Here is a 17330-nt window from a genome sequence, read left to right as displayed (position 1 = left end):
GGTTAATGCTGAAAGATCAGAGAGACAAAGGAACAAGCCACTACTCACCTCGCCAACACCACAAATCCTGAGTCCTTAGCTGGAAGGGGTCCAACCAAAAGGGGCCTTTGCCGGGAAAGCTCCCAGCCCAAAGACCTCTAGTTCCTGTCTCCTCACGCCTTATGTACCTTTCTCCGCCCAGCCATAGCACTTCCTTCCTAATGCTGGGCTTAAAGGCGTGTGTGCTTCACAAATACTGATAGCAGAAGCATGACATCTTAAAGGTGGGTGACTCCCAAGTACTGGGATAAAGGTGTGTGCCACCACTACCTGGCTCTGTTTCTCTCCTAGACTGAATCAGCCTCATGTATCCAGGGTGGCTTTGAACTCACAGAGATCCAGATGGATCTCTGCCTCCCAGATGCTAGGATTAAAGGTGTGTGCTACCACTGCCTGTCCTCTATGTTTAATCCAGTGGCTTATTCTGTCCTCTGATCTTCAGGCAAATATTATTAGGATACAACAAAATATCACCACAAAACTGTGTTTGCTATACTGTTTCTTCTAATTTTATCATCCTGTTTCAGTTCAAGAATTAATTAGAACTTAATACAACATAGTAGAGAGGAGTGTTATGTGCAAAGGATTAACTTTTAATGCATCCTAAATTCGTAAGATACAGATCTTTTAACGTCATTTCAAGTAATGAAATCATCTTCCTTACACTGTATTATCATGTCATATTATTATAACTGCTTGTATAGGATTCCTGTTCCTACTGCAGTACATTTGCTTTATGTGCACATGTTTCCATTTACTCCTTTAAAGAATGCGCTGTCACTAATCTTATGTCAGACAGGCAGCTTCTGCGGAAAGCTTTTCCTAGTAGGCATAGTGATAAACTGAAGTGTTTTCTCTTCGAATAAGCTCTCATTTTCAAATCAGAACATTGCATTGGTATTCATGTCAATTGTGGGAAAAATGAAAGTAAATGCTAGAAAATGGTTTAGCAGATTAGGGCTTACAGCAGTCAGAGTCTGAAATGAAAACCTTGTTACTGTGGTGCACACAAGCACCAGTTGTTTGCTAGCTCTGCCTTGTCACCTGTTCTCAGTCTCTGGCAGGACCTTGAACTATTTATCTCCTTTAATCATGCATCAACCCAAGCTTTCATTCACTGATAATTACAAAGGTCTGTGTAACAAATTAATAAGATTATTATAAGGTTATTTGGGGTCTGTATAAGAAATTAATAAATTAGAATGTATACTTTTTAATTTATAACCTTAGAATGATGTTTTTTCCATATCTATATCAGTAATGATCATATGTTTGTAAGAATATATTTGCTAAAAGTTGACATTTTGTTAGAAGTTACTCATTGTATTACAGGTACTGTAATAGATACTCTGATTGGGTACAAAACAGTTGCTAGATATAGCTCCATAATTTTAAAATATTTTCTAGGGGGAAAAGAAGCAAAATTTATGCACACATACATGTGTACATGCCTAATCAAGAAGAGAGAAGGGAAAGTGGAAGGTCTTAGCAGAGGTCCTGTGTGCACATGGCTCTCTTTAGGAAGTTAAGGGTTGGAAAGGTGGCTTAGCAGTTAATCACAGGCACTGCTCCTCAAGAAGTCCAGCATTTCATGTTCAAGAAATCAGGTGGTTCATGTCCATCTGTAACTCCAGCTTCAGGGCTCTTGTACCTTTCTCTGCATGTGCGTGCGTGTGCGCAAACACACACAGAATTTTAAAAATTAATATTAAAAGAATTTAATGCCATTTAGTGTGTTCAGTAGAATATGCAGTTATAACATGTCACGTTTGAAAATCAGTGGAAGAACTCATTCTTGCTCCCACTGCAGTTGTTGCTGGCTTTATTATATTTATGTGTATATTTATTTACCTGTATAGATACCTGTATGTGATTGTAAAGTGGCTACACTTTCAACAGTTCTTTCACATATGCCATGATAATATAACAAAGGAGAAATTGATTTTCATGGCTCTGATGTTGAATGTCTACGTGGTGTTCAATGGAGGGCAGAGCAGCTTTGTCTTTTGCTTAGCTGTTCTCCTTTTCTCAGTCTTGAGGCTACTCTGTGTGTGTATGAAAAGAACTTTAGTTTCTGTGTGATCAGGGGAAAGGAATGTGGGGAAGAAACACTAACCAATCTCCTATTCTAGAGTTTTTTTTTTGTTGTTGTTTGTTTGTTTGTTTGTTTTTTTTCCTAATATTGGCCTCTAGTTAAGTAATAAAGTCCATTCTCTTCTGCTGGGTCAGTCCAAAGCTCTCTAACAAAGTCTGCAATGATGAGGAGAGGGGAAATGACATTCTGAAAAGGCCCGAGAAAGCTTTGTAGCGCCTACTGTAACACATTAATTAGCAACTGCAAATAAGGTACATGCTATTTGAAGTTTCAAGGAAGATGCTCTGTACCTGTGCTGTTCATTCCAGCAGCCAGTAGTCACATACAGCTATCTAGTGCTTGGATTTTACAACTGAAGAACTGCCTTTTTAAATAGTGGGGCTGAGAGTTCTCAGTCTGAAGGTATGGCTTGCTCTCAGTGTCTCTGAAGGACTTAAGTAGTTTGGCCCCAACATAGCAGTGTTCAGAGGAGATGGATCACAGGTTTATATAACATTGTCAATAGCAGAAGACATAAATAAGACAACCACAGCAACTAGAGGAACAGTCATTTTTAGTTAATTATTTGTTTGAGCAGTATTTGTCTAGAATGCAGTTTCTGAGAGTAAAGAATTTGTTCATTTTGTTTATCTTTGTTTCCCTATTACTTAAAATAGTGACTGTCATTATAAGACCCCAATGACCACGTGAATCTAGTGGATGGATGGATGAATGAATGATAGAAAACATTTGCCATTCACTCATTCATACACTTTTTAAAAAGTTACTAAATATAGAGTCTGAATGAGATGGTAGTTTGTTGATGTTACTCTGAGTGTCAAACCCAGAACCTCACTCATGCTAACCAAGTACCTGCCCTAGCCCCCGAGATGATAATTAGGACCCAGAGTCACAGAGCTTTTTGTCTTTTCCAAGGTGATGCTCCGTACTTTACCTTAGCTGGAGCTGTGTGTTTGTTTTTGTGACTTAAGACTGTTGTATGGATACAGAACTTTCTATTCCTGTGACCACAGAAGATAAGTACTCTGGGACTTACTGAGTCTCATAGATGTGTAATTTAAGTAACAAAACTGTTAGGAGTGTAATACCCAAAACAACCCTTAGGCAGGATGATACTTCAGTGACTGCTTTAAGATTAAAGGAAAATGTATTATGTGATTCTTTAAACTGACTTTTAGTAAAAATCTCATTAGCTGTCTCCATCCCAATGCCTGACCACCCACCCTTGCTACTGTTGGACAGAGAAACCTACACAACTTGGGGAAACATTGTATCCTTAATATATGTGAACAGCTGTGATGGGATAGTCCTAGAATGCCATCAACAGGAGACTAGTTTCAGAAACATTCTGTACTCTGGGAGCTATTTGTAAGGGAATGGAAAGATAGCCATCGACTTTGCGTGTTCGTTTTTGCTGAGACCTGCACGGTTTAGGGATTGACCTGATGGGGTGATGGGAATGAAGAAATGACAGACAGGAGCAGAAGAGCTCGGATTGGGCGGGCCATGTGCTCCGCTGGGGCCCAGCTGTGGCAGAGGAAACTCCCTGCATTGATTATGCACACCTCATGGGGGTGGGTTGGCTAATCTCAGTAGGGTCTCTGTAGGGAGCAGTCCCAGGCTGTAGTCATCCAGGAGGAGGAAGCTGCTGCTGCTGGTTTTGCACACTGGTTTTAACTAAGGGTTAGCCATTGGCCAACAACTGTACTCCAAGCAGGGAACGACTTTGCCCTTTCCCTGAGCCTTTTCTGTGGAAGGCTTGGTTACACCCATGGGCCTGAGGCATTGGGGTCCCTGGTGCCAGTTTCATGTCAATGTTATACATCCACTCAGGACTTCATTCTTTCAGCTTCTAAGTTTTCATTATTGCCCTGGCAGGCACCCTTTCTTAGTCTCGGGTATCCTGAACCAGAGCCGAATAGTCTGTCCCAGAGCCTTACTTAGTCCTTACGCGGGCCACCAGACTATCAGCAAGAGCAGAGGGAGGGGAAGAAGTTTACTGGTGGTGTGGGCCTCGTGGGGAAGGCGGGGCAACTGAAGGGAAGTAGCAGCTGTCCTGGGGTACCACTTACCTGCAGTCTGCTTCCCACTTTATTATTGTGTCTCCTGCTACCCACAAATACAGATTATACTGCACATTGTCTGATAAGAGTTTTCTGAGGAGACTTTTTAAAAATCAAATTGAGTAAAATTCATGCTAGTGGAAAAATGATTTATATTCAATTTTGGCAGAATTTTATTGATTGTGTTCTCCTTTGGAGTCACTGCCAAGAAAATCACCTGGACTGACACAGGAAGATACCTTTTCCCAGGGATTTAGCTGTAGAAAGAATCTCATTGTGGTTTCAGTGGTGATGTCCTTCACAGTGGGAAATGATGGGTCCTTACTCACACCAACAAATCCATACTGCAGGGGAGTCTGCTTTCTAAATGGCTGAATAGCCTAGCTTAAGTGATCAGAGTGGGTTTTTTTTTTTTTTTAAATATCCAAAGTGGATAAAACTGTGATTGAAAAATGGGTATATGTATACTGTGCAGAGACCCTCGTCTCCTCTTTGGAAACTGCTTTCCATCAGTGCCATGATGCATGTGTTTTTATCTGAAAAGGTCAGACTGGATCTTGGGATACTTTCATATAATGATCCAAGAGATTGTAGTTTATTTTGAAAGGTGTTTTGACTTACTTTTTAATGGCCCAAATAAATATGATTCCCTGATGCACCAATCACTTTTGATTACTTGTGCTTTCTCTGCCATTACCATCTTTTATACTGGCATAAAAATACTATTAACTCAAGCCTGCCAGATGGAGAGGGGTAAATAGTGGTACCTTCTAGGTCCTATGGTACTGGGAAATGCTTGACAGAGACAGGCAGTGCATTTTATATATTATTGTTTTATGGACTTCAGAATCTATCTGTTGATGAAAGACTTTTACTGTAGTTTAGAATCACATTTGCACTCCATGGTTTCTTATAAATGAAAGAAGGATGAATCATGACAGTTGCATGTTGAGGTACGTCAGGCTATCCCAGATCACAAGTAGCAATGTGTTGAAGCTTGACTTTTCTCCAAAATGAACCTTAGTTTAGCTTACCTCCAAAGTAATCCCAATTCAAGATTGGTTCAGGGTGAACTATGTCTAGTACTTAGTTCTCAAGTAGATACTTTAGAAACAAGCTTCTTTGAAGTAGGCTGGAAGACTTCCTTTACTTGGCTGCACTGTAGCTTATGGTATGCCCATAGCTATCAGGAATTTTGGTTTGTCAAGTAGAAGTGAGGGCAGACTAATGACTGTTCTGCAGGTAGGCCTGCCTAGCCTTCCAGAGGAGCATTTGGCTGTCCCTTGTCATTGTGCACACGTACAGCAGTGCCATGAGTAAAAAAAACACATGGAAATCACGTGTATACTTTTATACCGCACACATGAAGATAATTTTAATGACACCTTCATACCCCAAATATGAGTTTAACATGTAATTGACATGACAAAGTATTGATGACATATTTTACATTATAGCATTGTAAGTATTTGAAATCAATGAACGCATTACACTTATTATTAAACATCTTAACTGAGACTAAGGCAAATTTAAGAGCTCAACAGTCATTTGCCTGGTGGGTCCTGCTTATGTGGACAGAGAAGTTCTTTTTTTTTTTTTTTAATGTCTGAGGTGAGTAAAACTGATTGCATGAAGTTGTTCCATTTAAATCTCCTGCATTGGAAGCTGAAATTTTGCCTTTGAAAATGTCCCAAAGAGTAAATCTTGTTTATAATGATAGATTCCAAAAAAAGGCTTCCAGATAGCAGACATCAAAGGACATCTAAATGCTTCTACCTCAAGGTTAAACATTTCTTACAAAGGTATAAAAAAAGTAGATTAAAAAAAAATCTCCTTCAAGTATTTACTGGAAGAGATTAGGAAATGCTAAGAATAGAAAAACAAAACAAAACAGTAGAGGGGATGGTGAGCTACACCTTTATGAAGGCAGAAATAGGGTCTCTGTGAGTTCAAAGACAGCATGGTCTATGTTGTGAGATCTAGGGCCAGCCAGGGCTTTTAAAAACAGAAGAAAACAACCAAAGCATGTTTAGGTCTAGTACATTTAGGCTTTGGTGAAGATGATGATCACAGTTAGATAAAGGTACAGGGATGCAGGCTAGAAATCTCCTGATCTTCATGGCAGCCTTTGATGGTATCACCAGGACTCTGTTTTTAGTCCCTGTTCATCACAGAGATAGATGAAACCCGTGACTACAAGATTCTGATTGCCCTGCATAACTGTCCTTGAAAAGCTGACCTTCACCTCATATCTGTAGTGATGAGGGGTGATGTTCATCTTGTGCTTGTCATCAGTGCCACAGCATAAGGAGATTTTTTCCCCTCCTCTTAATCTTAACCAGCTGACCTTTCTGCGAGACCCACAAATCCACTTTTGTATATTATCTGTTGGTTTTATTCCAGCTCTCAGTTCCCACGTTGTGACAGAAGTCCCACCAAGGGTCTAAGTGTACAATTGCTATGTACGTGCAACTAACAGGACTAACGTTTCTGTTGCTTCTGCAAAGTCCAGAAGGTCTGCCTCTCACTTGGAATTCACAGGGGGATGTGTACAGATGTGATTTCCAGATTTGTCATTTTAGATAGTCAATGGCTTATTTACTTAGATTTCATATTTTCTGTAAATTAGATATTTGTATGAGTGTTTGGAAAAGCTGTACTTCATTGTGAATGGATTATCTGTCTTTTTGTCACAGTTACACGGTCACACCCAGATTCCTCAGCATTGCGTTGACTTAACAGAGTTGAAGGTAGTACTCTGTAAACTTGGCTTATAGAAATACACATTTGGGATTGTGATAGTTAGTCTTGATTGTCAATATGATAGGAGACAAGTCTCTGGGCCTCCCTGGGAGGGAATGTCTAGATTAGCTTAGCCCCTGGGAATAACTGTTGGGAATGATCTAGTTAAGTTAACTGAGGTGGAAGAGCCAGCATGAATGCCTGTGGCAATAGTCCTTGGCCTGAGCAGTGGTTCTTGTTCTTTGTTGTAATTTAATGATTAGGATCTGTTCTGTAAGGACAACAACTGAGCTGTGGGGAGAAACCTATTTGAGTCTGAGTGTCTAATAGCATTTTAATTAATTAGTTAATTAACTTTTGAGACAGGGTTTGTCTGTGTAATAGAGCCCTGGTCATCCTGAAATTCACATTGTAGACCATGCTGGACTCAGACTTGGAGATCTGCATGCCTCTGCTTTGCAAGTTCTGGGGTTAAAGGTGTGCACCACCGCCTGACTTAAAAGCGTTTTTAAAAAGGAGTTCATCCTGCATTTTGTGCACTGGTCAGTTTTGTTAAGACAGTGACCAGGTTCATTTTGCTGGCACACAGCACTGTCATATTTTAGCAGAAGGACACTCTGTCCTTCTACAACCCAGTATCTTCAGAACATATTCTAATGCATCTGAATAATCATGGAGTCACATCCTTCCTGTTTTTGTTACTTTTCTGTAACCCCAGGAAGCTCTTGCAGTTCACCCTTGGTGCCTTTTACAGGCTGCTCCTGCCAGTGGAAGGTAATTTGTGTGTAGAAAGCATACGTAAATGGATGGAGTTCCTAACCTTTACTACTTGTGTTTATGAATGAACCAACTAGTGTACAGTTTGTCTTTTCCCTTTTATATTTATGGCAAATTGGTGACTCAACTAAGAAATAAAAAGATCCATTTTCAAGATTCTCTGACTAGTTAATCAAACATTCCTCTTTATGGTTGGCAAGATAATGATTAGAGATACAATATGAATTTAGTGAACCATTAAAATGATTTTTAAAATCTGTGTTTGGAAGAAATGACATATTATGATATAAAGGTTAGGAATAAAATAGCTTTTATGCTCATTGATTCTACCGTGTTGAAAACTGAAAACTGAGCAGTGGTGACCATGAATCATCCTCAGATGTATTTTCTGTTAAGTATTCATATGTGCCTCCTATTAAAGTTATTTCTAACAAATTTGCTGTTATTCAACAATTAATGAAAAAACATGAATTTGAAAGAAAGCTAGGGGGTAGATATAAGAGGATTTGGAGTGGGGCAAGCGAAGAGGGAAATGATACAAGTGTGTTATACTCTCAAAAGTTAAAAAATACTAAAAAAGGAAAAAATTGCTGGTACTATTTCTTATCTAATATAAGCACTATGACATATTTATAAAATGGATACATTTTTAAACATCATAAAATAAGAATACGCAGAGTTACCCAGTGTAGAGTCTGCTTTCATTTAGAAGCGTCATGATAATGAAGTTGATAGCACTCTGGATATCGTATTGATGCGCCTCCCCACATTTCTTGGTTACCTGCCACAGTCTCCTTCAGAAGCATCACCTTGGCACTCCTTGTAAAAGCCAAGCTGCTATCTCACGAGCTGGTGTGGAGTGTTAAGTGTTTTTATTCTTTGTGGCAGCATTGCTTGCTGGACTTTTGTTTCTGTCTGGTCCTTGAGTTGCTGTCAGTGTTTTATAATACGGAAACAGGAAAGCCAGTCCTGAAAATGCTCTAATGACTTAAGCAATGGAGTTAGTGACTTTTCTCTCTTGGGACCAAAAATACCCAACAGAAACAACTTCACAGGGAACCTTGATTTCAGTGTGTCAGGAAGGCAAGGCAGAGAGCAAGAACATGTGGGAGAGCTTCCTAACATCCTGGTGGACTGGGATGCAGAGACCCTGAGCAGGACACAGAGGTGGGGAGGTGGGGACCCGGGGAAGTGGGGAGGTGGGGAATCGGGTATAACCTTTCCCAGGCCCACCCTTTGTGATGTACAGATTCCAGGCAGGCTCTCTCTACTTCTTTAAGATTCCATAGCTTTCTAAACAGCACCACAATCAGAGATTGGGCCTCAGGAGCTGTCCATTTGTTTGTTTAGTGTCTGTGTGTGTGGCAGAGGACAGCTTTTGGGAGTTAGTCCTTTATCTCACCCTGGGGACCCCAGAGGTTGAACTCGGGTCTCAGGCCTGAAGCCATTTGCCCTTACTGGCTGAGCCACCTCCCTGGCCTGAGCTGTGGGTGACATTTTACATTCAAGCCAGAACAGAGCATTTTAAGATTTTTAACTTACATTTAAAACAAATCTTTTAAAGTTTGTACTTGAAGGTGTTTTTCCTTCATTAAAACAGGTTTTCTCTTTTGAAGGTAAATTTGTATCTTGGAAGCACTCAGGTAACTCAGCTATAAATTCCCCATGATTTGTGACTCTTCTGTCTTCTCCTTTAAGTTATATCCATTCTGACAGGAATTGGTAGGGAGGAACCACAGTAGCTAGGGTTCTTAAGTGAGGACTAAACAGAAAGATGGTTGGGTTTTTTGGAAGACACCTGCAAAGGGAGAAGGTTAGCTACTTGCTATTCAGCCTCTCTGAGCAGCAGAATTCTGCCTCAGCCTCTGAATCCTGAGTTCTTTGGAGGAATGGAGATCTAGATAACGTTTCCCTTGATAGCTTTGAGTCAGTGCCTAGGAAATGGCGAATGTGTATGGTGTTGTGTGCCCCCCAACCCCACTGGCTTCATAGTTCAGAATTGCCTCAAATCCCAAATCCCCTCAGCCCACTGGACTGCGGGTATATGCTGCTGTGCTCGGCCTGTGGTTCTTCTTTATGTATTCTTTTAAACTCATTATGCTGCAATTAATCTGGCCAAGACAGGTTCCTGAGGTGAAGAAGTAATTATTTGACTGTGTTTTATCAATAACCATCTATAATTACATCTGTACATCATTTTACCACTACATGTGTATTTGTAAATGGTGGGTTTGAACAGTTCTTTTAGATGGCTGTGGTCACCATTTTCATTTATGCATTTGTATACTGAGGTTTATAGGAGTCAAAGGCGTGGCCTAGTAAAGAGCGGGGGATGTCTCCTCTAGGCTTATACTGATGACTGCCTTACTGTCTGCTTTCCCTCTATTTACTGGCTAAAGTATGTAATTGCTCCTTTGTACTAGAATATAATTCACTGATTTTAATTAGCATTTTTGAATAAGCCATATTATTTGTTTTCCCCAGCACGTCTAGTCTGGCATCAATGCTTCCATTTTACAAATGAGAATGATGGTAAAACAGGATAATTGAGTTTTCCAGTTGTTTAGCGAGGTGACTTAAAACCCAAAACAAGAAAGGTCTTCAGACTTGCAACCTTCCGCTATTTCTATTACCCTATGTTGCTTCTTTGTTCCATTATTAGATGGGGAAGTAAAGTAGTTTTTTACTCTTGTGATTTTACAGAAATAATGGCCTTTCATGCCTGTATAACAGTGTAAAACAGGAGCCGGTGGTTCCATGGATAAAATGCTTGCTGTATAAGCATGAGGACTGGAGTTCAGATCCCAAGCATCCACATAAAAAAAACATGGCATGCCGGGCATGGTGGTCACCTATAATCCAGCACTGGGGAAGTGGAGACAAGCACTCCTCAGAGTAAGCTGGCTAGCTAGCTGAATCAGGGAAGTCCAAGTTCAGTGAGAGACCTTGTCTCGGTAAATAAAGTGGTAGATATGATAGATAGACAGCTGACATTACTCTGGCCTTCACACATGTACACACATACTCAGGAGGATCCTCACATGTGTGAACCTACATGCATATACACTCTGCATACATACCTACATACATACATACCCGCCCAAACAGTGTAAATCATTAAAATAATAGCTGTGGGTTTCACTTAGCATGATCTATGTATGCATCAAGTTAATGTCATTAATGGACTACGTTAGAGCAAATGGCACATTACCTAACAGAAGAGGGATACTTAGGCTTGACGGTCTCATAGGGTACTTGCAGCATCCCAATGCACTACTACAGTCTTGTTTCATAATTTGTATCTGTTGTTTAATCAATGAAATTAATCGACTGTGGAAACAATAGCTTCTTAAAAAGCATGTGTGTGGTTCTGCAGGAAAAGTCTGTTCCTAGTAGATGTGAAATAGAGAGTCTGGAATTCTTTATGATTAACTTGACTCTTCTCTCCAGAATTTTCTTTAGTTGTATCTGTATAAGCCATGGGTTGACTGTATACATTTTCTATGTAATATAGCAAACTGAATGCAATGGGATCTTTGTTTATGGGGTTGGACATGGAAAGTAGATTTTGTCAAGGATATGAGAAATTGTAAAGATGAATGACTTTAGATAGTGCCTACCAACTTGTTTCCAGATTTGTGAATAACACCACAGAGACATTTATTATAGGAGGAGGATGTCAGCGTCTTAAACAAATGAAATGAAGAGACAAGTTTGCATTTGACTACAGGACAGACTTGGTGTTTTGATCCTAACACATTTCTAATTTCCTCATTTGTTAAGTGTAAATTAAGTGTTCTCCCAGAATGGGTGTGAGGATTTAATTAGAGAATGTACATGGGGATTCCTTGCACACTAAGCACTGTTAAATATTTTAATGAATGACAACTGCTACTATATATCAGGCCTTTAACAAAACTGATTTTGATTTGGGTCCTTATGTTAGTACTGAAGGTCGATATCATCTTCTCCATTCGATGGAGAAGGAACACAGCATGCTATAGGCTAATGACATGCCCAGGGATCTGTGGTCCAGGGTGGTTCCTGTGGAAGCTCTCCTTCCGTTCTTGCTCTGTTGCCGTGCTGTTAATAGGCTTAAGTAGAGGAGGTTTAAACTTTTACTGTATGGATTATGCTTGTAAGAAGTGAAAGCAGTGCCCTGGGGTAGGAATCGGGAAATCCAGCTTGGCACTATGTTGTGTGTTAATTGTAAGTAATTCATTGTATATATCTTATTAAATACATTTAGAGTACTTGGCTTTCTGCTGAGGTTCATGTGTAAATGTTTTCTTGTTGTAACTTTGATCTTAGAATAAAAATTCTCTTTGAAGAGATGAAAGCATTTTATAGATCCCATTTTAGTTTTTTCGTTCTGCTTTGTTTTTCAGTCATTCTTACACTGGTCAAGATTACAGCACCCAGAAGAACACGGGGAAGATTTCCTTAGATCAGATTGATTTGGTAAGCACCAGTCCCTGTTAAAGCAGGTGTGATTCAACTAGAGACCCTTGGTGGGAAGATGGGGGAGCAGAAACTTATTGCTTCTGATCATTTTAAGAGGAAAGTCTCATTTCTTATGTATGCGATTTTTTTTTTAATTGTAAGAACACCAAATTTAAGGGGAAATTGTTTGCAATTTTTAAAAAACAATTTGATTATTGGAAAATGAAATTCTGTATGTGTTTACATTTAAATACTACACACATTTAGAAAAGGAGAAATGCCATGTATTATCTAGAACTGTTATAGCAAAATCAGATTGGTGACTTAAATACCAGAAGATAGTTCCTCATAGCCAGAGGCTTGAAGTGTATGTAAGCTCTGTTTTCTGGGGCCTTTCTCTTTGCTTTATAGACCGCTGCTTTCCTGTCTCATGAGATGGTTTCCCACTGTTGGTCTATAGCCTGGTTGTTTCTTTCTCTTCTTGTATGTACACTAGTCACCTTTAACAGTATAATGACCCCATGCAACTTAATCACCGCTTTCAAGGTCTCTTTCCAGTACCGTCAGGCTGGGTACTGGGTTAAAACTTCAGTATGTGAGTGTGGGTGCGGTTCCCCAGGAGCATTCACTAGCACTAAGGAAGGCTTCCATCCTGCACTTCCATCCTGAACACACAGTTCACGTCTGCCTTGTTTGACTTTGCAGTTCCTCAGCAAAAGCTCTTTGTTATACTTCAGTTTCCAGAATTTTTCTTTAATGCTCTGCAGTATGTACTCTTTATCCCACAAAGAAAAAATAAGCCTGCTAGAAATAATCTTTATTTACAACTACCACTTTACTTGCAAAAAATTAAAAATATAACAGGGTTTTAATGTTGGAATATAAGAATTATAATAAGGTTACTGGGAACAGATCAAAATGAATAGGTAAGATTATTTTATGGCAAACCATAATGTAGTACTTAGCAGTTAATATCCCTGGAAATAACAGGGTTGTCTGCACTATGTAGTTGATTTCAAATTTGCTCTTAAGATGTCTCATCTTTTTGTTTGTTTGTTTGTTTGTTTTTCAAGACAGGGTTTCTCTTTGTAGCTTTGTGCCTTTCCCGGAACTCACTTGGTAGCCCAGGCTGGCCTCGAACTCACAGAGATCCACCTGCCTCTGTCTCCCAAGTGCTGGGATTAAAGGCATGCGCCACCAACGCCCGGCCAATGTCTCATCTTTCAATCTCCTCTAAAGAGTTAATTCACCTTACTAGTCCTTTCTTGCCTATCTGTTTCTCCATGTGTTCACTTTATATTCTATGAATAGTTGAAGTTAATTCCATTCCTACCTCTAGCCAAATGTTTTCTCATCACTAGCAAGTGTGGACTGTGGGAATACCAAGAACTGACTATACCAGAATATCTACACTTCTTGGACCTTACCTGGGTGAGACAGACAACATAGCAAATACGAATCATCCTGTAAAATTGCTTGAGACTTAACTTTATCTGGAAGCTCTTCATCCTTCTAACACGGTGCCATCAGCGTGTCTCTTGCTATCTGCTGGTCATGGACTACATCTTCCAGGTTGTTCTATAACTGAAGTCTGTATCTGTCAGTGGCACTAATTGTCCCTGTGTCCCTCTTCAAATGGGGACTGCGCCTTCCCTTGGCCCTCTGTAGGTATGGAGTGAATGTCTGTCTTAGTGTACATGACCTCTTCTGAATCTTCCTGCCTCTAGCTTCTTTAAAGGATCAAGACCTAGAGTGGGTACCTCCCTAGATGCTGTCCCCACCCCTACCTTTGATGGTTTTTATTTGCACAGCACTGCATCTGTTGTTGCTGCCCTCTGCAGCACCCATATCCCGCCCTTACAATTTCTCTGTCAGCTCCATTCCCATTTCTCCGTCTTACTGTGGCCAGCCCTGTGCTCTGCTGTCTTCATTTTCCCCTATGGACAGCCATTAGGTTCCCTTAAACATTCTTCCTCCTTCCATTCTTATTGGTGAAATTATTTAGACCACTCCACGTAGTTAAAAGGGAGGTTTATTTTGTGGGGTAACTTACAAATGAAGGGGTAGGTTGCAGGGTCTGGCAAAAGTATAGCGCAGTCCGGCGGTGATCTCTGGAGAACTCTGCTCGGTCTCCCTCCAGCGTCCAGGGTCCCGGAACTAAGAGAGAGACCTCCTCCCAATCCTTGGTCTTCCACTTCCTCCTCCGCCCTGCCTTGTGGGCGTGACCATTACTAAAGCCTCAAGGGGGGTTGGAACTTCCAGGCCAATGCTGGGATGGCTATCCACTACACATTCTTGCTGCTTATAGTCTCTCTAGAGTGTAGTAGCCTGAGTCCCTTATCAGATCATCAAACCCTCTGGTGTTTATGGCCTGTCTTCTCCTTTATCATGGTACACTCTTTATGTCCTAGGACACCATACTCATTCCTTCTTGGAGTTTTTAATTTTCATAACATGAATGATATTCTTGGGTCCTCACTTGAGTAGAATCAAGCTTGAAGTGTATGTCTTAGTTGAAGTGTAATTTCCTTAGAGACTCATCTGTTTCCAAAATTCTCTCCCAATCACAGCTTTTTTCACCAGCTTGGACACCATTTTACCCTCTTTATGCTCATACCCATTGTCTCTGCATCCGAGTGTCACCTGCTGGGGGAATGGGGGGGGGATCTGTGACCTTTCCCTGTACTGGTAGTTGTGAGGGCTGCACAGATAATAAATGCTCAATAAATTCTTGATGGTTGAGAATCGAGGAATTGGGGAATTAGAATAAAGGAAACAGAGGTTGAATTGTCTTGAGGGGCTTTGCCTGCTATAACTAGATCGCATGGGAGTGGGGGGGGGGTACACCAGATGGTGTTGGCCGAGTGGGAATGTGTAAGCGGGACTCAGCCGGTGGGAAGGAACTTGTTGTTGGTACAGTGACAAATCAGCTCCAGTACCTACAGGGCTTCTGTGGCATTTGACTTGCGCCCCTGCTGCAGTCATTGTTTAAGTCATTATACAGACCTGGTGCGTGTAACAGGGTAACAGTTTCATACAGTCACCATTGACTGAGTGGACTGTGTTTCTGTCTCCTTGTTTTCTACAATCCCGGATAAAACCTGTTCTGTTATATATTGAAAAGCTGACGGGCCTCAGGGAATGACGTGGGTTTACACCAAGGACGTTGAACATGCACTAAGGTTTTTTTTGTTTTTTTTTGTTTTGTTTTGTTTTTTTTAAGAAAGAACCAAAGTAGTCATGTGAAAATGAACTGAAAGGCCTTCTTTTCGTCACTCCCCTGGAAGGTAGAGGTCTGTGTGGGTTAGTTTTGAGGATAGAATTCAGTTGTTCTTTACAGACAGACATTAGATGGTCACTAGAGGGAGCAGCAAAGTCAAACAAAGCAAGGCCAGGCCCTCCTGACAGGGTGAACTTTTAAGTCTGCCCTGCTGAGAACTCACGTCCTGGGAGGAAGGATGCACTTGGGGAAGTGAGAGGGAGCAAGGTTGAGATTGTAAGTGAAAAAAATAATCAGTGATACTTCATTTTTGACATTAAAACAAAGACCTGCATTTTTAAACTTGGTTAAACACGTGTGTTTGAATTTTCTCTTTAAAACCCTTTCTCTTAATTTTGTGTTCTACTTTATGTCTGATTTATGTTATGAATCAATTTGCTACTCTGCAATTATATTTTCAGACCTTTTTCTTAGAAAAATAAGAGTATTACATTCACATAAACCCTCTAAGAATATTCAGAGCCATTTTGGTTGTAATAAAAAGGTTGAACAAACTGCAGCACATTCAAGCAATAGACTGTGCCTGCTCATTGACTTTCCCTGAGTTGTCACAGGAGAACCTCGAACCAAGCATGAGAACTAGCAAGAAGCCAGTCCTCAGACATGGCACACTGTGTGTTTTTGTTTGGTTGATTCTCTTGTAATGACAGAGTTACAGAAATGAACAGATTAGCTGTTTCCAAATGTTAAGAAAGAAGGAGGCTGGGGTGGAGCGGGGTGCAAAAAGCAGAAATTAAGTAGAAAGAAGAAGGGCCAGTGAAATGGCCCAGTGGCTAATGTGCTTGCTATATGTGAGGACCTGCATTTGGATCCCCAGCATCCACAGAAAAGGCTGCATGTGGTGGTGTGGGCCTGCAGTCTCAGCACTGGGGAGGCAGACAGGAGACCTGGAGGCTTGTGCTGGACAGCCATCTAGCTGAAACAGTGAACTCCATGCTCAGTGAGAACAGTAGAGGAAGACACCCAGTGTTGTCCTCTGGCCGCCATACACAAAGGACACCAACTAAATGCAAGCAGGAAATGGGGATGCTCGTGGTGACGAGATCATTCTGCATCCTGAGGTGGTGGGCGTATGAGCCTCCACATGATGAAACATGCACACAGAAGTATACGTACAACTGTGGGAATCTGAGGAAGCACAGTGCGATGTATCTGTGTTGTATTTGCCTGTCTTGCAAGATTTTATATGTGAGGGAAACTGGGGACATGCCACCTCTTTGTGCTATTTCTTGTAGCTAATATGTGCATCTAATATTACAGCTATAATACTAGCCATCTAAAGGAAAATGTAAAAGAGAAACAGGGAAATTGACATTATTATTATATAATCTGGGATGTTCAAAGGGGTTACCTGTTTGATTTTTAATTGCTATAAAATAATAAGACAAGTCATTTACAATCTGTGTAAAACAACGCTTTCTATGACTTATGTTGTTTATTCTGATTAAATCAGATTTACAATTGCAGCAGCTATAATAGAGGACCTAGTATATCTTCACCGTTACCTAAACTTGCTTTTTTTCTTGTAGCTTTCTACCAAATCTTTTCCACCTTGCATGCGTCAGTTGCACAAGGCTTTGAGGGAAAATCACCATCTTCGTCATGGAGGCCGGATGCAGTATGGGCTGTTCCTGAAGGGCATTGGCCTGACTTTGGAACAGGCATTGCAGTTCTGGAAGCAAGAGTTTATCAGAGGGAAGATGGACCCAGACAAGGTAACTTTGAAAGATGGAGCAATAGCGAGTGAAATTTTGTTAGCCTCAAACTAGGAGATATGTTTGTAAAACATGCACTGAAACACAGCTGAAAAGTATAAAAGACACATGTGTCTTAGTTTATGTAAATAGAAATTCACATGTTAATCTAGCAAGTGCCAAGCAAAAGCTGAGAA

General features: G+C 40.6%; 1 protein-coding gene across 1 annotated transcript in view; it reads left to right on the top strand.

Moving 5' to 3' along the window:
• Prim2 (DNA primase subunit 2) overlaps positions 1 to 17330 on the top strand; it is a 224475-nt gene that overhangs the window by 143054 nt on the left and 64091 nt on the right. The window contains exons 9-10 of the mRNA XM_036167828.1: positions 12105 to 12177; positions 16969 to 17154. Of these exons, the coding sequence (XP_036023721.1) occupies positions 12105 to 12177; positions 16969 to 17154 (259 nt within the window). The remainder of the gene's footprint in view (positions 1 to 12104; positions 12178 to 16968; positions 17155 to 17330) is intronic.

The sequence above is a fragment of the Onychomys torridus genome, chromosome 18 (assembly GCF_903995425.1).
Source record: "Onychomys torridus chromosome 18, mOncTor1.1, whole genome shotgun sequence".
Lineage (NCBI taxonomy): Eukaryota > Metazoa > Chordata > Mammalia > Rodentia > Cricetidae > Onychomys > Onychomys torridus.
The sequence above is the reverse complement of the archived record's forward strand: the minus strand, read 5'-3'. Positions and strand labels throughout refer to the sequence as shown.